The sequence below is a fragment of the Amblyomma americanum genome, chromosome 1 (assembly GCF_052857255.1).
Source record: "Amblyomma americanum isolate KBUSLIRL-KWMA chromosome 1, ASM5285725v1, whole genome shotgun sequence".
In the NCBI taxonomy this organism is placed as follows: Eukaryota; Metazoa; Arthropoda; class Arachnida; order Ixodida; family Ixodidae; genus Amblyomma; species Amblyomma americanum.
In genome coordinates this window covers 90725896-90747644 of record NC_135497.1, presented here as the reverse complement: position 1 = coordinate 90747644, position 21749 = coordinate 90725896, and the positions used below count along the sequence as shown (strand labels likewise).

Genomic DNA, 21749 nt, shown 5'->3' with positions numbered 1-21749 from the left:
CCGTTCGGAGTACATCCGCCAAGCTTCTCATATGGCGCCTTTGCCCCTTTAGGTCCTTTTCGCCCCTTTTCCTAATGTCAGTCGGCAGAAAATTAAAGTGAAGAGCGGAAATGAAAAGCATTGCTCAGCGTCGAAAGGCTCGCAGGGCACGGTTCTTGTTCCCTTCTTCTTCACCTCCTGGCGCCGACGAGGCTGGAGCAGTGTGCGTGGAATGGCGCCTCGGCTGTCGCCAGCACAAAGCGGCCGGCACAAAGCGCTCGCGGGATCCTGCGAGGGCGTCTCGCGCACGTGAACATTATTCGAACGGGAACGTAAGGGAAGCCTGCACAGCTGCTGAGGGACGGCCGTTGTGACTCAGTGCAGCGTTAGCAGTGGTTGCATAACAGCGCAGCGGGGCAAAGGACGGGGAGTAAAAACGGAGCGTAACAAAGTACAAGCACGAGAAAACTTGGTGCGGGTGTAGAAAGTTTCTTCTAACGAGCAGGACAAACTAATAATAATAAAGCCTCAGGGGCTTTTTTTTTCGATAATTTTACCGCACATTTGACTACACATTTCACAATTTGAACGCTCATTTCACGGCACGTTTCTCGTTGTACATGTCCCACCAGCAATGCAGTTTAATATTGCTGCTACCAAATAACAACTGTGTCGTAAGTTGAATCTCTTGGCAAGCATATATTATCTTGCAGCTGGTTTGATCGTGAGAACAAAGGTCGGTAGTTCTATGGAATACGTATACCTTATTTTTATTTTTTGCTGCCAAAGAAAAACACTTAAAAGTTTCAACGAGAAAGGCGGTAACGAAGTAGCCAGAAGGGGTAATTCACCCAAGCAGAGCCTGTGACATACCAGCCAGAGAAGAAAGAGGTTGGGCAACACTGCACAGTGTGATGAGCCCCCATCTGTTTTTGTTTTGTTTGTTTCGTCTGAGCGAAATGGCGATTACCTGAAAGACCAGGAGTCGCTTGTAAAGCGGCCTAGCCGAAATAAAAATGGAAGCTTTTGATGAGTCCGGATACGCGAAGCTATATACCCAGCGAATACAATGCCACATGCTATTTTGTGCTCGTGTAATGTAGCCCGCTGCAAGCACCCAAGCTGGGTCGCGAAGTTAAAACGGTCATTAATGGATACTTTATGAAGTCGTAACTTGACCACTTTGCGCATTCCGCCGTCTAAATGTTGTTTTTGTCGCCTTCGGCAGCACAATGCAAACTTGGAATGCCTTATTTAAGCCGCTTACGACGCGCAAATGGCGAAACGTGTTATGCAATGTGTCAACAGGTGCAGAAGCCGTTGAGAGATTGCGCACTGTGACGAGCGTAGCATGTCCTTGCGCGTTGGCAGGCCCCGTCGTATGAGGCGGCCAGGACGAAAAAAGCACCAGCGCAGGGAGGAGTCTCATCCCTCTGACACCGCTTCAACCAGGCTCCTTGTCTCTCAGAGCTAGGCGACAAGTCTAAAACCCTCTTACTTTTTTTTTACTCACGGGCAAACTGCAATCCAGGTTCCGGCCTCTGCTCTCTACAAAGCCATACCTCGCAATCTTCTCGCCGGCATTAGCTAGACTATAGCCATCTTAGCTCCAGGAAATAACTTCCCCTGTCACTTGAATGGTTTCAAAAGTATGGACGTGTATGTGTTTCACTGCGTCGGTGATCAGGCGACCATACGTGACTAAAGAAATTGACGCGTTTTTTTGTTTGTCCGTTTACATATAACTCATGAATGTAAGGCGGATCCTGTTTTTGAAGCCTTATCAACTGATTGAGCTCGAACTGGTTAAAGCTGGAAGAATTTCAGTTCTCTAATCGATATAACTTTTTCGCAACGTACTTACGGCAAAATGCGATGTTCAAAGTTGAAAGCAGCCATTATTCAAGACTAAACAGCGTCAGAGTATACTTCCAGATAATCGCAGTTATCGCAATATCGTCATCAGCGGGTGCACATGTTCTCTCTAATGCATACGAGAAACGGCGTTGTCAAGCCGCAATATTGCGGCTTTTTTTTTCCCCTACTCCTCAGCCGTGTGATTTTCTTTACATGTCTGGAATAAAGTTGACTTGACAATCGACGCACTGTGCTGAATGCTACACGTCGCGGGCAATGATGATTTATGCCAAGAGCGTTTAAAAGAAAGCTGCCAAGTAAAAACGTAGCTACATTCTTCGAATCAATAATGAAAGATGTAGCGTACATTTTTTTTTTAATTGCTGGACTGGCCTCAAGACGCTTACAGCTTGCTGCAATTCAATGCCCGCTTCGAAAACGCGGTGGGAATGGGTTCCTGCGAACGATTTCGTAAAGCCTTGCACCGTCAACTTGAACCCTAAAGCTCATTATCAAGGAGGCGGTGCTTGTAATTGTTTAACCGTTCAGGTGGCGATTAACAATATTTAGCCACTCATGTTCGCATCGCCATTTTAAGTGGCTGTAATAATGGGACTCGGTCGCCCTCCTTCCATAGGTGTCTTTTGAAAAAAAAAAGACAACTTCAGAAAAAAAAAGAACAGAAAAACGTGGAGCATACATCTGCAACCTTATGTGGCTCTCATATAATGTTCGACACACAGGGTACTGAAGTTGTGGTAGAAGGTAAATTGCGATTCCGTCTGCACTTTACTATTATCATGTTCTCTATAAGGCATATTGGAAGCACGAGAAACATACACTCGCCAAAGAAAAAATATTTAACACATGACGCTTCGAGACCCGTACGGGTCCCTTGTTCACAATGAGGATGGGCGGAATGGGCCGCTACTTATAAGCGGACTTGACTGCACACTGAGTGGGCGTAGATATCGGGGAGATTCCCTCTCGTCCTGTTGATAGCGTTCTTGGTCGTCTGTAGCCCTGTCTACATGGACCCGATAGAGTCGAGTAGAGTTTGCTTGTCGGGTAAAAAACCAGTTGCCGGGTTCATGTAGACGCTGTCGGGTCGAGTAAAATAAGCGGCAGAGCGAGTCGAGTTAACTCGCCTGCAGGGGGTAGGTTAACTCGCCTGACCCGCCTTTCCAAAAACCATGTATACGCAGTCGGGTCAGGGAGTCGGGTAACGGGGAACTCTGGGAAAGATTTCGGTCATGTGATCAGTCGACCAAAATGGCAGCCGCCGTCGGTCCCCGCGCTGTTTCCACCCGAGCTTCTTGGACCGACCGGGAAGTGGAATGTTTTCTGGGGCTAATAAATAAAAAAAAATGAGCGAGGCGCTGGGCAGCACACGGCAGCGCAACCAAGATCTGTTCAAAGATCTGCAGGCCAAAATGGCCAATCTCGGCTACCACTGCAGACGGGGCTTGCAGCTGCGGAACTGCTGGAAGAATTTGAAGAAGCGATTCACGGCCGTGAGTATAAACATTCCCTCACCCGAGTTTCGACACCCATACGGAATGATACGACGTTGCAGCACAATTCTGTCTTGTGTGACAGGAACGGTTGGAGCAAGAGAGAAGTGGAGCTGCACCGTCGGCTTGGAAGTGGTATGACCACATGAGCGCGCTGCGGGAACCCGCGGGCCAAAAACAGGAACCGGAAACTTGCACGATAACTGCGAACCTCGACGCTAGGCGCCGCTGCGATACTTACGCGCTTGAACAGAGTTCATGTAGACACCAATCGGGGCGAGTCAGAGGCGAGTCACCTAGCCCGACGCTGACTCTACCCGGTCCTGTCGGGTTCATGTAGACAGGGCTTGTATGTAAAATGATTCGAGAAGTAATCGTGAAGATATCTTATCATTATTTTTAATTTCTTTGATTCGACGATTAATCAATTAATTACAATGATTTAATTAACTCGTCATCGCCTATCACACACCAATCAATCATAAATCGCTAGAACACGATTTATGATTGATTGGTGAATCGCTAGAAAGATATCTTTATCTTCACGATTACTTCTCGAATCATTTTACATACAGACGACCAAGAATGCTATCAACAGGACGAGAGGGAATCTCCCCGATACCTACGCCCACCCACTGTGCAGTCAAGTCCGCTTATAAGTAGTGGCCCATTCCGCCCATCCTCATTGTGAACAAGGGACCCGTACGGGTCTCGAAACGTCATGTGTTAAATATTTTTTCTTTCGCGAGTGTATGTTTCTCGTGCTTCCAATATGCTTCCCCCTCGCCAGACAGTATTCTGTCGAACCCTTGATTATCTCTATAAGGCATCGGCGTTTTTTTTTCTTTTTTCGTAGGCGTCAGTTTGCAGGTTAAACCGGTCAAGCTCCAACAAACGTAGCCCATTCTGAGTAGTCGGGGTTCCAAAACGATATGCATAAACGATAGAATTGCGCTTGAGTAAAGTTTCGAAAACTCTATACAGTTATCCCGGAAGCCCTTGCAACAGCTTGCTGAAAGTCTATATATGCATGACATTGGTTGCGGGATACAACTACGCTTTTTTCTACGTGGGTTAGCCGACCGTATTGGAGGGATGCCTGCGGCAGTTTCTCTACCTGAGCGCACGGAACGTTTATTTGCTTTGCTCACGGCACGACAAGAAGACGCGCGCTAACCGTTTAGGAGTTTATTTGCGTTGTGCTTTGCTGTTCTACATACCGCTGATGGTTGTCAGGAGCCAGATTCGCAAAGCTGTTTGTTCGGAAACTCCTATCATAACCAACCGATGTTGCTGCTTTGTCGAATAACGATAGCGAACGAGACAGGCGTCAGCGCGCTGGCCACGGACCAGCTAATTGAACTTGTGCTCGCTTTCTACGCGATAGCGTATACAGCTCTTTCGGTCGAAAAGCCGTCGGCGTACACTAGGCGCCGCGTGTCGGAAATAATCGGGGGCTGCGTAAAAAAAATCGTATGGTAATTTTTGGTTCTAGTGATTGATGATCTATTGGTGTGTGATGATAGGCGGTGACGAGTTAATGAAATCATTGCAATTAATTGATTAATCGATGAATTCAAGAAATGAAAAATAAAAAAATTGAAAAAGAGGGTTCAAAGGTGTCAAAATGCTCAGAATGAAAAGCCAGTGCTTGATAATGTTAATTAAGAAAATTTAGAGTGGGTAACTTATCAGTTAATTAATTGAAACAATTGAGAACACAATTAAAAATGCGTTCAAAGGTGTCAAACTGTTCAGAATGGAAAGCCTAACTACGCTATCGCGTTACCCTTAAGGCGGAGCTTATGTGTCCTCTCCAATATTTATTATCTCTAGAGACAAAAAAATGGCTGGTGGTTAATTTAGCATTGCTAAGCACGAAATGTCGTGCGAAAGCACAGCTTTTTCCTGGTGGACGCCACCACCACGTGCCTGAAAGTGCGATTGAAGTCTCCACCGACCCAAGGCGCCAGTTATGCGCGTCTTCAGCTTTTTCATCGTCAATGCCAATTCACCCAATGTACAACGGAAGCCCATGCTCCAGTGATGTGTTTCTGAAGCAATGTTGTCAAAGCCAACGCGTATTGTTCTAGTGCCGTGTTTCTGGAACAGCGATGTCAACACCAACGCATGCAACGCACATCTCTCTCTCTCACTACCGCCGCATAGCTCAGAGCGCGAACATTAGTTTGGTAGTAGTATTAGTCGATGGAGACGACGATGTGCAATGCACAGCACGAGAGTGTTTTGCATTTTAACACGAGGCGTGATCGGTTGCGGTGGTAGCATAGTGCTCTCGTGCAGTGGCCAGCGAAGCTGATCTGTTCGCGCCGCCGCGGGTTCGAAACCCAGGCGCGGCAATATTTATTTGACTTATTTATGATTTGTCGAAGGTCACCCCCAAGATCAAGTTCCAGACAACCCGGTGAGCCGGTTGGACCTCGTGAAGTAGTGCTTAAGGACTAAAATACGCAGGAGCCAGTTGAGCACGTAGCAACAAGGCTGTAGTGTGGAAACTCTCAGAAACCATCGCTCAATAACTCACCCTGTACTTCATACGTGTTCACGTATTCGCAGAAGAAGCTAAATGATTTCGGCACGTATTTTGCACCACTGATGACTGAACGTGGCAGTTTGACGTCAGTCATATCCTCACAGTCAAATTAGAAATGCTGTGGACGAGAGCTCTGTTTATAATTATTTTTTATTTTTCTGAACATTAAATTAGGCTCCTAATGAGCCAATCTTTGAGTGCGTACACAAATGCAGGTCACAAACCTGCAAATCGAAGATAATATGACCATCCGACGGAGCTTCAGAGTGAAATTTTTTTTTGTCATTAAGAATTATAGCCTCTCTAGCAAAAAAATTAACTGCACTGAGACACGAAAAGCCAGCTGTGCAATGCCTCTGAAATTGACCTGACGAATAGTTCACGACAGAGAACAAGTAGAACGTAATATCGAGCGGAACCGCGCATGCAGACGCACTACATTATTTGTGACTTAGGCAAGACATTGAAAAAAAAAAAGATATATCAAACACAATTTAGGCCTTATCGGCGTAGTGTGCAGTGTCAAGGAATAGTTACATGGCCGTTCTGTCAGGTCCCAAAAAGACTCGGAAGTGGCGCAGGTAACCACACACGGTAACCCGCAACCTTTAAGTGAGCCGAAACAGCAAAACGCTCCGCGATAGAAAAGACCATGGACGGCAAAACAGGGGCAAAAAGGCGCGACAGGCGTTGTCGCTTTCAGTGTCTCCAAACATTACCGTAACTCAGCGTCCCATGCCGACCTACTTACTACCTGCTAAGGTTGCTTTTTGTGAGTTGTTTTCGAATTTTTTTTATTTTTCGCCTCTCGCAGCTTGGTAAGCGGGCGACCTCTAAGGTTCCTGAATAAGCGAGGCTACTTGATATTTGCTCCCCTGTTTACACAGAATGCGCCGTCGGAGCTATACTGAGTTGCATCGACCCTGAATTGTGCCTCAGTGCAACTTGCTGAGTGAGAAGATCACAAGGCGCCCAGCATTCGTGCCTGCAACGCTCTACCCCAGCTGCGAGGAGGTCACGCGATCACCGGCACCGAGAGCAAAGAATCGAGGCTCCTAAGTGCCCGCGCTTCCGCGTCTGTACGCACACAATTCAGCCGAGCAGCGCTGCACCACAGAGTGAGCAAGGACTCGACGCGCGCCTACATGGTATAACGGCGCTTGCGAAAGCCGAGCTGCTGCGAGCCCCGTACAAACAAAGGTGGCGCGTTAGCGCGACGGCATATGTTTGCAATGAAAACGTAGGGAGCCCAGCGGCAGCGCGGAGGTGAGGCAAGCGCGGAGCACCGAGCGAAATTCCGCCGCGCTCGAGTGCAGCGCGCGACGCGATCCCGCTGCTTCCGCGGCTGGCGCACAGCAGCAGCAAGCGGCAAGGCGTGTACCGTGCGACGTCTGACTCTGTACGCGGCGAGTGACGAGATGGAAGACTCAGCTGACAGGCGCCGGCGGCGCACGCGAGTCTGCATGCATGCGCTGCACGTTTGCCGAGAAGAAATAACGATTTTCCGGCGGCCGGGGATGAAGGCGAAGATTCCGGGAAATGGCTGGGGCCACGGCCGCCTGTACGCACTCGTACTCGGCTCGCAGCAGCAATCGTCGGGTCTAGGAGCGAGCGCGCGCAGGGCCAACCGTGACTGCGCGTTTTACGATAGAGTCGCGCGGCGCCGCTTCCAGCCGCGGAGGCAGACAAACTGCGTCGAAGATTCCGCCGCGCATGCCAACAGCTTCGCACGATACGCTTTGTGGAACAAGCGGCTTTTAGATAGCGTGGTGTACAGACTTTATCGGGAAGCCCATAACTTCTCCCCGAGGGCCGACGAGTAAGGACATTCTTGGGAACACGCGCTTGTGGCAAAACTGCTGCGTCCGCTTTTACGGTGCGACGCAACTCTGAAACGAGAAGCTCCGTGTGTGCAAACGGCATTTCTTAGCACTACAAAACAGGAATGCTTAGCGGCGTCGTTTAGTCGCCACTCTCGGAATATATGCAGCGAATGCTTCTTTGTTCCTGGTTCATATTGACGTAGAAATTACGTACTCAGTACGCAGACGCTGACGGGAGAAAGTCCAGGGAGGAAATTCCTTGAGGAAGCTGCGCAGGCGGCGTGTTATGTGAACGTTGCGCCTGCCGTTGCCGTCTGCACTTTCGGCGTCGAAACGAAAGCACAGCTTGCAACCTTTAGCAGCGGCGATCTTATGGCCACTAACGCGTCGGCAGAGAGCCGCCAGCTCTTGTCTATCAAAAGTTCGCATCAAGACAGACGCAACTCCTCTCGTCAAGTCTGTGATGCTGTTGAAAATAACCAATAAAGACACTGTACAGTCGACGCCACCTGTGTCCGTGGCGACCAGTAAGAAAAAAGATTAAAAACGAACGGGTTGAAATATTGTACCAAAAAAATAAGCTAAACTAACTAACTCGAATTAGTAACGAAATTACAGAACTCTAGAAGTTTATATATACAAATTTCGCGGCATTTAAATGCCACGGGCGCGTCCACGAGTTTGCCGCGATACTCAAAGGAACGCGGAAAAGCACGAAGCGCACTTCAGCTTTCGAGAATCGAAATGCTGAGGCATTCAGAAGCGGAATAATATATACCAACGGGCCGCGTGCGGCCACCGGCAAGCTTCGAAGCTCTTGTTGCGGGAAATTTTTCTTGAGTCAAAAGGCAGCAAGAACTGAATTGTCTGCCGAGAACGTCGCCGCTCAGCTCACTCGCTGGTCACGCTAAACAAAGCATGGAACGCTCCGCCAAACAACGGACAGCTGTCATGGCGGAATTTGCGAGCAGCGAGAGCAGATGCTTAGAGAGAGAGAGAAAAAAAGAAAAAACCACGAAGCATCAGAAATTGCCAGCACCCGCGACAGAAGTCAAGAAAGAAGGTGCAGAATAAGAACATGAACTCAGTCTATCGATGCTCGCGCATTCCTTGCAGACGATAAAAGAAGCTTCGCCGAGCGGGTGCACCTAAGAAACTATAATAGTTTTTTTTTCTTATCATATCCATTTATTTCCATGTTCCACTGTATGGTCTAATTGTAAGGAAGGTCGAATTGTAAGGGAAGCATTCGCTCTTAATTGCATTATCGTAACCATCATGAGGTTCACACTAATTTTTTTTGCCCTTGTTTGTTCCCGCTGGAGACCATCCGTCTGATGGCATGGGAGGAATTCGTACAGCAGTTGTTTTAAGATATATTAGCGTATTTGTAGAAAAAAGCACCATCAAAAGAGACGATTCTTCAAAACCTGATTCGTTGCATAAATACTTCTGTCCGGCCGCGGACGGTCAAATTTCGATGGAGGTGAAACTCTAGAGGCCCGTGTACTGTGCGATGTCAGTGCAGGTTAAAGAACCCCAGGCGGTAGAAATTTCCGGAACCCATCACTGCGGCGTCCCTCATAGCCTGAGTCGCTTTGGGACGTTAAACCCCCATAACCCATAAACCCAATACTTCTGTCATATATGAGTACTGCACGCAAATAACTATGTACGTGTTACTGCGCCGCTCTTGATTACATGACGACAAAGTATTTCTCACGACCCCAAGCAAACGTGTTGCGGTAGTGTGTACTCGAAAGAATAAAGATAATATAAAAGCAAGCAGATATTACAATGAGCACGCTGTTACCAGTCATTCGATGTCAGTAGTTAGTCTGTACGAATTCATCTTGTGCGTCGCCTTGTGGTAGTACACTGGCCTGGTTTGTTCGCAGTTAGCAGACCGTTACATCCCAAATTGCGTTAACACGTTTTGGCGGGCTAGTTGGTTAAGCATCTTGAATAAACAGCGCGAACAAAGACGAGCACAACACACAGCGCCGTGTCGTTCGCTTTCTTGTCTTTTGTGCTCGTCTTTGTTCGCGCTGTTTATTCAAGATCACAAATTGCGAAAAACGAACGGATGATCGCCTTCAGACGTCTCATCCGAAACTGACCAAACGTTTGACGCCTAAGTGTTGCTGGCTGCACACAACGACACTTTTATTCACGAAAGCTTAAGCTTGGAGCGCGCCGTCAGGGTAACCGAGCAATGAGGCCGCCAAATAATCCCACCTACACTCGGCATCTCGAAGTTAACGGAAAAGCAACTGCCGAGAAGCAACTTGCTGTCTGCGTCAAGTACTACAGGAAACGGCCGCTTGTTGCGAGGATGCCAAAAAAATTCGCGCATTTGCTTCACTGCGCGTAACGCTCGGTTCTCGCAAAATGTTGTGTCCGCGCAGCTGCCGCCACCTTGTCTGCCGTCACCTTTTCGCGCTCGCCGCACCTTGTGTTGAAGGCAAGCTGATGCAGCCGCAGAGACGGCCTCGCTGAGGAAAAAAAAAAGAGCGGCTTTCCTAACTGCTTCAGCGACATCCTGCTCGCGCATCGTAAATGTCGTTGTACGCCTGAGCTCGAAGAGTTGTGCATCAGGACTTGATGGCTTTTCATCTTTTATTTTACTTCGCTTTTTTTTCCTCGCTGGGTTTTGTAGCTGCATAAACGAGCTGTATAGTTTAGTCGTGGCAAAAAAAAAAAAAAGAAAGGATCAGTTGAAAGTGGCAACGACTACCTTCGCGTAGAGAATATTAAAGCCGTCACGCAAGAATTAACTTTTCAGAATGCCCTTTCCCCTGGCTCTGCACTTCCTTAATGCTGCCTCAGCAACCGACGAAGCACTGACGATGTTGACGACGGAGCTACATTCGTTTGTTTGACAAGTAGAAAGCAGGGGTGCTAACCGATTGTAATAAAAAATTCCGCCTGCCTAGTACATGTTCTCGCGTTTGTCAAAATTGCCTCCCAAACTATGTTGGTGGCGGCCGTGGTTTCTTAAAAGCGCGCCAAACTTCTAGCGCGTCAAAAAGATAAGTTATCAGTGGCCAGGGCTGTCGCTTCGCTGCGACTGTGCCGCCATCGACGCTGGAAATTACAAAGCTGTAGTGCATCGCCGAATGCGATTACTAGGGCCGTCCAGTAAGTGCTCTGTGTTCATCCCGATCCCCGGTCTTCTAAAGCTCTCTAATTTAGAGGCAGCTAGAACAAAGTGGGCACCATTCCTGACCAGTCTCTCCGTCCCTTAACGCTTCGACAAGAGACGAGGTTCAAAGCCCGCAGCATAATAGCTCGCATGCACAAGGCGACGCGCCCATTTAGCGCAGATTTCAGGCAAAATAGGTTGTCGAAAATACGCGCTTAATGCACACGCTTTTATATGTAGGCACGCACCAGCTGTTCAGCGTTCGTCAGAAACGTGCACGCACGCACGCACGCACGCACACACGCACGCACGCACACACAAATAAGTTTTCTCCTTTCCGTACAGTTTTTACAACAAAAATGCTCGATGGAAGTTACCGAGCTCCATGGTGAGTGCCTTAACTTCATTGCCGCGCTGACAGCGGACGGCACATTATTCTGCCGTACTTGCATCGTATATCGTTAGAACAATAAGTCAAACGAGGCGCGAGTGCTTTAGTTTGTGATTGCCAGTTCCTTGCGATCGTACCTAATCTGCATACAGACCTCGCGCGTGCTGTTACTTTTTGTGCTAGCGAGTTAATGCATGCGTCGTCTCGGCCTGAATTCCATTCCACCATCACATCTTTATGCGTTCTTTGTGAACAGCACGCAAATCGTTAACTCGAAGGCAAATATTTCCATGCGTGCTCATTTATATGATTCTCCTTTCTATATATAACTACTTTTAATTTTTTTCCACTTGTTGCGCGGGCATGAATAATAGCTGTCGCTTCTGCCTTAATGAATGGATTCGTTAACCGGCAGCTTATGAACTATAAATGAACCTGCACGGGGCCCTCAGACAGGGCCTGTACAAAAGAAATGAATTTCTAACGCCATTCCCCGCTGAAGCATAGACGCGACGTCAAGTTATCGACATTTGTTCTGAATTTTTTTTTTACGGAAGATACCTCTTGTGTGCGTTGATAACAATGCAGTTTTATTTGGAATCCTACGGTACCTTACCAATATACGTAAGTCACGGACAAAAGTTTGCGGGATGTGGATTCGCGCAAAAAAAAAAAAAAATTATTTCTTCGTTGCCTCGCTAGTCAGTCAGCTGGTATTATTTACGACAATGGAGCAGGCATGTCCCCCCCTGGTTCAATACATTGAATTGAACTGTTTTGCGCGAGGGCGAATATATATATATTTTTTGCTGCGAACACGCATCGCGCAAATTTTTGTCCATGCCTGTACATTCCCTAAATGGCGGCAATCATTTCTTTCTTTCTTTTTGTAACTGTGCGAAGAATTGCTTTGGCTATAATAAGAAGGCGTAGAGCAAGCAACACCTAAAAAAAAACTGAAAAAGAAAATGTAGAAAGCCGGAACTAGACGTCCATCTCGGAGTCATGAACGAAAAGAAAGAAGTCTGTAACATGTGTGCACTAGCTGTGGTTTAGCACACTGCATTTCAGTACACAAGACCGTTTAAAAAATACCAGCGCACTTGGAGGCATTATTTCGCGCCTCTGTCGTTCAGATATCGCCTTAAAAGTATTATTAGTACAGGTACGAACTCCCATAAAATCAATACCTTTCAATTGACAAGCTTTTTCGTTAACTATCACCACGTATTAGCGCCTGACAAAAATCACAGCGGCAGCATTCTACATACACCTTTAACGCAAAAGCGACAGGCTTCTATTTAAAAGTGTTAAATTGTCAACAGTAACTTCACGTGACCGGAACAACGGAGTGAATGGGGGGGGGGGGGGGGGGGGGCTGATCGGACCAATCACTGTTGGAAAATAACAACGCAAATGATCTCGGAAGACACTCGCATTTCCAAAAGCTCAACCTTTTTTTTATTATCACGTCTTTCAAGACATCCAAAAGTACAGTTCTGACAGTTGCTCGTCTTAAACGAAGCAGCCACAATCTTTTGCGAGCGATTCTTACTGGCGCAAGTGCTGCTCGAATTCCTGCGGCAAGAAATCTGAACTTTCGTTGCTGTAGACAAATAGAATTTTAAAAGAAAGGAACCTTTCAGAACTGAATATGTACTTTTGCTGCGACATTCAAGTTAAACAAATACATCTGTGAAATATACTATACGAACACCAGATAATGCTTGAGCGACACTTTATTGATATCGGTGTCTGAAAAAGAAGTAGTGCTTGCTTTCAACAAGTAACGTTCGTTTTAATATTACACGATTGGCTGCCTAAAAGTAGTTACGCATAACCAACAACTTCCCAACTAGCTTAGCTTCATTAACAACCGCAATGGACTTAATCTGATGAAGCTACATAAAATGACAGGATGAAATGACAGCTCTCTTGACGTCTCCGAGGGTATTCCAAACCTGTAAAATAATTTACTGTCCTCCACCCATGAGGTTTATTTTTGTGCGCCCATTCTGTCCATTTTTTTATTTTATTTTACACAGCCTGAATGCGCATGCCGATCTGTCGAATGACGCAGTTTAGCCTCTTCCGCATGGCTACTAGACACTGTCCATTGCCTTGTCATCGTGAAATGTATTCACGCTTTTTGAGCGACACGGACCTTGTCTCGCGTTTGTGATGTCAGAAAGTGTGCCTTGTTTTTTTTTAAAGTAGTTTTTCATCTGCCTCTTCCCATCATCATCGTCCCCCATCGTGGCCTTCTTTTATCTCCTCTTCCCGTCCCCCAGAGCAGAGTAGCAGGCCAGATATGTATTTTTCAGGCCAACCTCTCTGCCTTTCCTATCAATAAACCCTCTCTCTCTTGTCGTTGACTAGTCTGCTGCCTTAATTTTACTTGAGACGCATTTACGCCGTGTTCCTGTTGCATACATTAGCATCCTATTTAGATCTTCCGCTCTATAGAGTGTTCACCCTATTAGGAATAGAAACACTGTTGGTCAAGAGGCTAACTTGGCCTCCAATGGTCAAGCCACCCAGCAGCCCATGATGTGGAACCAAAAAGGGAACAGTATAGTCAAGAGTAAGGGGCGGTCTACACTTGAGTGCACTGCGTAGTGCATTAGTTCACATTGCACCACGGCATAACGGAAAAGCCTCGCACACGTTATGTGTTCCATTAAGAGTTATTGAAACTTCCACTGTGAACAACTCATGAAACTCTCACGTGACGGAAAAACAGAACCACGTACAATGAGTAGTTTTCGCCATGCGCTTATAAAGGAAGTTGAGTCAGTGCCGAAAACTTGAAGCTGGGCTATGGCTGGGTGAAACATAACGATTCTTCCATTTTCCGATTTTGTTACAAGCTTGAGGCAGTAATAAATAATGGAAATGATAACACCGGACTAAAATCGTGAAATTACGCCAAACTAGGAGCGCATTTTGCGACAATTATTCCCCTGGTGCATTCCTTTCGACCTCCACTATAGCCAGCTTACTACCTACGACGTCATGGCTTTTAGCCAGAAAGCAGTGTCACACCCTGATTTCAGTATTGAAGACAGAGCTAATTGCAAAGATTCAAATGAATTAGTGAGAAAAAGGAAACAACTGTTTCAAAACACAACCTCGGGAGTATATTTATTCGGATAAGGAACCCCGCTCTCGCATCTGTCACGCGAGCAGACGGTTGAAAGTCGGCGCAGCGAAATGCACTAATCCGCAAGAGGATTTAGAAGCTGCTGTGCGGAGCGAGCTTCATCCAAATTCAGGCAGCAGGGAGAGCTCGCGCACGCTGCGTATCAGCGTGTACAGTTTCAGAAGGCACGAGCTAATTCCCTAACTTCCACGAAAGGAGGGTGATCAAGCGGCCGCGCTAAGCCAAGCAGTACTCATGAACGCATAAAGGTTTCAACGTCACCTCTTCCTTTCTCCTGATTAGTGCATTCTGTCCAGAGTAAATCCAGTGGACACATTAAAACGGAATGAGAGACAAGCGGCATTCCACTTTCAGAAGTGCAACTGATGACCACACAGTCTTTTTTTTTTAACCAAACACAAAAGCTTTACTAAACTCTCGATGCGCAACACTTGAACATTTTCTGATTTGGGAGTGTGTGTGTGTGTGTGGGGGGGGGGGGGGGGGTAACACCACAAAGCGGCTCAGGCTATGAGAGGCGCCGTAGTAAAGGTCTCCAAAAATTTCGACCACCTGGGGTTCTTTAACGTGCACTGACATCGCACAGCACACGGCCCTCTAGAATTTCACCTCTACCGAAATTCGACCGACGCGACCGGGATCGAACCCGCGTCTTTCGGGTAAGCAGCCGAGTGCCATAACCACTGAGCCACCGCGGCGGCTCGACGCTTGAACATCACGAGAGAGAAACAACTAACACCGTCTTATTAGAGAATGAAACAGGTATCTCCAACAATTCTCACTGAAAACTGCACGTGTTGTAGGAACAGACCAACGAAAGGCTGTATATGCACCATGAACGCACTGTCATTAACGCTACTGTAATTAAAAAGTTGACAGTTTTGCTGTGTTGACACCCTAAGCCGGCCGCATTCTAAGGGCGCAATAAAACATTATCTGGAAGGTAGGATGGAAGACAGATAACTACGTCCTGACGTTCAGAGCTGCATCATAGGCTCACCTAAATAGTCTTTTTGTTTTCAAGTGTACAATAGCAGTTAAGTAGTAATCACTTTCACGCATTCGTTCTTTCCTTGTTTCTGGTAGTCTTTTTTTTTTTTCCTTGCTGACGCGAACATGAACACGAGTGACAAACCCCGCTTAAGAGCATGTGCTTCTTAAGGCAGTCGTCCGCGCCTCCAGAGACTGCTCATTACTGCGGAGCCGTTATATTAACAGTTCCGATTCGTAGTGATCTAATTCAAAGACGATGTTAAATAACAGCGCGGTAAGGAAAGAAGCGCCTGTACGCGGCTACTTTCAGATCACTGGGATTTTAAAAGTATGCAAGCACAGCTAACAAATACACTTCATCACATTCATTCCATTTGAAGTGCCATTCCTACAGAGCAAATTACGACTGAACTGCTCGTGGCATTTGATAGAGCCAGCTTGGACATTTTTTGCGTTCCGGTCGTCGTACGTCAAAAAACGTTCAATCTTGCCCTTTCGTGCGAAGATTCCCGCTTTTTCAGGACTGCCCCGTAGCGCATACAAAGGATATGGTAGCTGACTATACGCTGAAGGACATCGCTGTGACAACAGTCCATTTGGATTTGCAGGAAAATCACGCAGATGAGCGTATATTTATTCACCTCTTAATTATGCGCTCGAATTGTGTTAACCGTCGCTTTCTCTCCCTCTCCAAGCAGCAGCAAGTTGCTCGTGTTCCTCGCCTTTCATTTGGTGGTCCGAATTTTCCTTCATGCAGTTCGCACATGAGCTCTACGACGCATAATGTTAGCGCATTCTGTGCAAGCAAGCCGGGCACGTGCCTTGGCACGAAGCGGAAGTGCAAGCAAGGCTGAAGACTCGACACTGTAGCCACGCGTTTGTACGTGTCCGCAAGTCAACTTGTTTGTTTTGACAGCTCGGCGGGTGAAAATGCCACGCGCGAAATAAACTTCGCGTAGTGGCTCGCATCAGGATGTGAACCTCGACCCTTCAGCGTCCCGCCTGTCTAAAGCGACGCTGGCTGATCTGCCGGAAGTTTGGGTGCAGTCCGCCGGTGTCACGTGCCGGGGAGCTTCAACCCCGAGGCGCAATCCATCAGCGAGCCACCGGCGCAGAGGCAGGCATGCAGCGTGGCAAGGCGCTCACCTATGGTGTAGGACAGCCCGTCGACTCGAAAAGTGGCGCTCTTACACTTCTTGAAATGACGCGGATCCTTGTTGAGCGACATAGCCAGAAGTCAGAAGCCTCGCTTTTCAGCACGATGGGCGCTCGGATGGGCGAAGCGCTTGTCGCATGCCGTAGCGCCCGCGAGCCACAGTCCCACAGGGGTCCCACCGCGTGACCGACACCAACAGGTTGCGCTCGCTGCCGAGTGTGTGGCGACCTGGGAGAGTCGTGTCCCACGCCAGCTGCGGAGACGCCGGACGCTTAGCGCCGCCCGGAGGTTCTCTAACGCGAGTGAGGGACGCCGCGCGCTCTCGCCGAGGCACGCAGTGTCACGTGAGTGCGATAGTCATTCACAGATGCGCTCTACGCGAAAGAGGCGTCACCTCGCGCGGGAAGTGACTTGCAGCTCGCGCCTGGACGACCTCCAAGGTGCACGTGTGCAGCGCGGCTCTGTTTTTTTCCCCCGAAACACTGGAAATAACCTTTCTCTGCGACGACAGCCGGGCGCGCACACACCGCTACGCGGCCGGTCGGGGACTTGCCAAGCAGTGTCAGTCGGAGGCGGCACGCGCTGCGAGAGGCGGCGTGCTTCACGTGCGGCGGCGGCCGGAGGGAGACTCGAAGTGCGCGCGTCTCGCTCCTGGCGGGCTCGGCCGAAGACGGTCCGGGGGCGAGCGGCCAAAGCTCGGGGCGCCACACCACGGGCGGCCCGACCAACTGTTGCTGGCCCGGGGGGGACAGGTGCCATCGATCGGAGCAGTCCACCCTTCCGGCGCCCCCTGCCGTGACGTCAGCGCTTCTTTTCAGCCACCCGCGAATGCCAAAAAGTTACTGCCGCCGCCCGTTCCACCTCGAGGTGGAAACAAAAAAAAACGGGCCCACAAGTAAATGCGGAAACAGCCGCCCCTCGATATTCACTAAGCGCCGCGCCCCTATAGATTTTTTTTTCCGCACTCCCGTTCCGGCAACTCTCCCGACCACGAACCGGAGGGTCCCTACACCATTCCTGTCAAGGTCGTCCACGCGACGTTCTCAAATTCCTCGGATTGCGTTCTTCAATTCCTCTTATTTCTGCGAGTTCGTGTTTCAAAAGAAGCCTCGCACTTGGTAACGAGCACGCGCGTGCTCGTTTCACCGACTTCGACTCCGCTCTGCCTTTCTCTTATGCCCCCCGTTCTTTTTCTGCGCGTCGCGTGCGTGCTCCCTACCTTGCTGAGCTTTCTTTGCTGCCCGAGTCTTATTCCAGCGCCGTCTTGATTTGGGATGCTGAGCTGGCTCCGCGGACGACGACGCTACTCCTGCTGTTGCTCCGGCTGCCTGCATTCCAGGTGCTTATGCCCTTTCGACGCGATTGCTCCTCTTTTTTCTTTTTTTAGGTTGCACGGACGAGAAACTATCGGGAACGTGCGCGTTGCCGCCGCCGCTGTTTCGTCGACTGCCGCGCTCGGGATGCAAAGCGGAGATCACATATGCGCGCTGCCTGCGTGAGCGCTCGGGGTCCCGCCAGGAATCGGACGCCTGCCTCGACGCAACGAAGGTGGGCGGATGTCAACAACTGCGGAAACTTGTGCGGGCTGAGGAAAAACAGCCCGGCGGATCGTGCGGCGTCGCCGCTTTCATTGGCTTCCCCTTTCATGAACTGCGGGGAAGCGTGCTTGGCAGGGACGCTGACTCAGGGGTTGCCTTCCGCGCGGAAAAGGTATCCGCTCAATGCGAACTTCTATTTTTTTTGTGGCCCATTTCGATTTCTGCTTGTGGAGTGTGCAAGCAACTATCGGTGCTGAGGCAGCATTGCTACATGAGCAGTCTCTTTCGGAATTGCTTCTTTTCCACTCGCCCCGCGTGATTTTAAGTAAACCTTAACAAACCTTGAAAAATTTGCTTAGTTTTATCCGTCGAAACAGTTTTGAAGGTGGAAGCACACATTCTGGCGTTTTCTCAGCCCAGAAATAGGTCGGAGACGAAGTAGCCGTTCCCACTATGCTACTACGGCATCGTAAACGCACAGGCTATGTGGTGACGCAAGAACAGTTATGTGTGAATGACGCATTTTTGCATGCGATGATCATTGCATGGGCAGGTGCATCTAAAGCTACCGCCATCCATGTGCCTTTCAGCGTTGTTAATAGAGGAGAGCTACGTGTGTCTTTCCTCGCGGTATTGTGGAATTCATTTGTCGTCTTCATTACGATGGGCATAATTTAAGGAGTGTGTTGATCACTTATAGCACTCAGACATAAACAAAATACCACGATCAGTGCGATTGCAGGCGGTTTCACATTAAAAGGAAGGAATATTAATGCGATATCATCAGAGGTCCAGTCCTCGAGAAAAGCTGCCGTCCGTACGCCCGCGTCACGAATAAGCAGGTGAACCAATGTTGGCAGGTTGCCCGCCTGGTTGTGGGCCATGGCAGGTGGAAATGAAATTAATTTAAATAAATTCAGTGCAACTGCTACCTGCCCATGGTGGCACCGTGATAAACTTATTGGTCGAGAGATAGACAGCCTCCCTAAGAACTATCTGTTTAAAAATGAGCCTTGCGGGAGCTCGGGAAGAGAAACCTCTAAGTCTCACAAGCTACACCGGTGGTTGTGATTCAAAGAGACACCTGCCGGCACAGCGGCACATCGCTTAACCTCTGCACCACTACGCCAGGAGGGTCATGAGAACTCCCCGCGTTGTATGTATCTACGAAAGGAAAGGAGAGTTTGTACATGAATGATCTCTAATGCTAACGCATTGTAGTACTAAGGGTAGGATAACGTCGTCCAAGTTTTCTTTATTTGTGCTGGGGCACGATGACGCTTGCGATAAGCAAAAGGCCCAAAAAATACACACAGAAGGTTTGGTTTATGGGGGTTTAACGTTCCAAACCAACTCAGGCTATGAGGGTCGCCGTAGTGAAGGCCCCCGGAGATGTCGACCACCTGGGGTTCTTTAACGTGCACTGGCATCGCACAGCACGCGGGCCTCTAGAATTTCGCCTCCATCGAAATTAGACTGCCGCAGCCAGGATCGAACCCGCGTCTTTCGGGCCGGCAGCCGAGCGCCATAACCACTCAGCCACCGCGGCGGCTGAATACACATAGGAGTCTCGTAGGTTTATCCTCGTTCAAGAATGAAAGGTGAACAGACAGATTCAACCAGCATTCAGTCAAGCTGTCGCAGATCCTCCAAACTGTCGCACAATTTCGCCCGCAGGCGGTCCGTCACCGCTCAACAGGTGATACAGGAAAGACAGCCACCCACAGCCGGCTCACAGCCGGGCGGATAGTAAAAACGTCAATATGTGGATGCTCCTGATTTGAAACGTAGAAGAGGACAAATCAGTCAGTCAGTCAGTCAATCAATCAATCAATCAATCAATAAATTATTAATTAATTTCATCTCTCCGTGGCACAAAGTAACAAAGATTCAAATAATGGAAAGGAGACGATAAGGACGACTGCGATAAGCATAGTATAGACCATGAAGGGGCTGAAGAACTGTACATACGCTGTGCAAGTTTTTCAGTGTGGACGGTCGGTCACCAGAGCCCCTCTCACAGGCCACCCGTCTCAATCAGAACGCCACCCGTACGAACTCCCCGCCGCTTCAAATGGTACAGAACTAGAGCAGCATTCTAAACGTAATATAGGTATATGCTGCACAACTCGACTCACGCATGCCTCACCACACCATGCTTAAGTTTACGCGCAGCATTGGCAGAAGCTGCATTTTTGGGCTAACGCTGAAAAATATGCATTACTCGTTATATATATATATATATATATATATATATATATATATATATATATATATATATATATATATATATATATATATATATATATATATATATATATATATATATATATATAGCAGACAAGTTAAATGAAATGAGGGGCCCGTTTGACAAATTTATGAAGGGAGCTAACAGTCACCGAAACCAAGGTGCATAGGGGAACGTTAATTTTTTTTTTATGTGTTATGCTTATCAGTGAGATAATAATACTTGGATTAATAAATAGCTTAAAGAAAATTACTTATAAAGCAGCAGAAAAAACAACCATGCCGCCGGTGGGATCCGAACCCACGACCTCCGAATATCGCGTCCGGTATATATATATATATATATATATATATATATATATATATATATATATATATATATATATATATATATATATATATATATATATATATATATATATATATATATATATATATATATATATATATATATATATATATAAAGGAAGTCAACAGTCACCGAAAGCAAGGTGCATAGGGGAATGTTTCTATTTTTTTTAATATCTAGTGCCACTCAATTAGTTTTTAAAGAAAATTACTTATAAAGCAGCAGAAAAAACAACCATGCCGCCGGTGGGATGCGAACCCACGACCTCCGAATATCGCGTCCGGTGCTCTTACCAACTGAGCTACGCCGACGGCTGTCCAATCTGCTGCTCTCGTGGGTATTTATGTTTACTGGGTGTAAGCGAACCTTGAGAGTGTTCACCAGCGCCACCCTCGTCCAAAGCGGTGGACGTAGCACGTCCTGTAATACCGCGAGTGTGACGTGGAACGTTTCGGTGACTGTTAGCTCCCTTCATAAGTGTGTGTGTATATATATATATATATATATATATATATATATATATATATATATATATATATATATATATATATATATATATATATATATATATATATATATATATATATATATATATATATATATATATATATATATATATATATATATATATATATATAAAAGCTATGCAGCCTGTGCACAAAAAAAAAAAAAACAAGGTAAACGGAAAGTCGTACCTTTGCTACAAGACACAAGCTTTAGCGGCTGTCATTTAGAGGAAAGCCGGGACCTCGAAGTAAATACCCAGATCAGCAGATTCCATTCAAACAATATTGCATCAGCCGCAGACCAACTTCTCCAAAAACGCTGAACAGATGTACTTCCCATAACTAAAACTCTCTTATAGGGGCAGCAACTAATGCATTTGCGCCAAGCAGAATAAATAACTGTAATATCGCACTAATCTCGTTCTAGATCAGGCACATCAAAGTCGAATACGAAAAGCCCGCATCTTTCGGGCGGCGTTCGAACGAATACCAGGATAGCTCAAATGACCGTCGCCGAAACGAACTCGCCACGTG

The 21749-nt window shown here is 47.5% G+C and overlaps 1 protein-coding gene across 4 annotated transcripts in view; it reads right to left on the bottom strand.

The window, feature by feature from the left end:
• LOC144113214 (dual specificity calcium/calmodulin-dependent 3',5'-cyclic nucleotide phosphodiesterase 1A-like) overlaps window positions 1-17924 on the bottom strand; it is a 533169-nt gene extending 515245 nt beyond the window's left edge. Inside the window, exon 1 of one of the 4 annotated variants that reach the window (XM_077646184.1) lies at window positions 17795-17924. In XM_077646184.1, coding sequence (XP_077502310.1) covers window positions 17795-17909 — 115 coding nt within the window. In that variant the 5' untranslated portion in view covers window positions 17910-17924. Of the gene's footprint in view, window positions 1-16565; window positions 17269-17794 lie in introns of those variants that run through there. The other 3 variants (XM_077646185.1, XM_077646189.1, XM_077646190.1) reach the window with 3 other exon arrangements.
• Between the last annotated feature and the right edge of the window lie 3825 nt (window positions 17925-21749).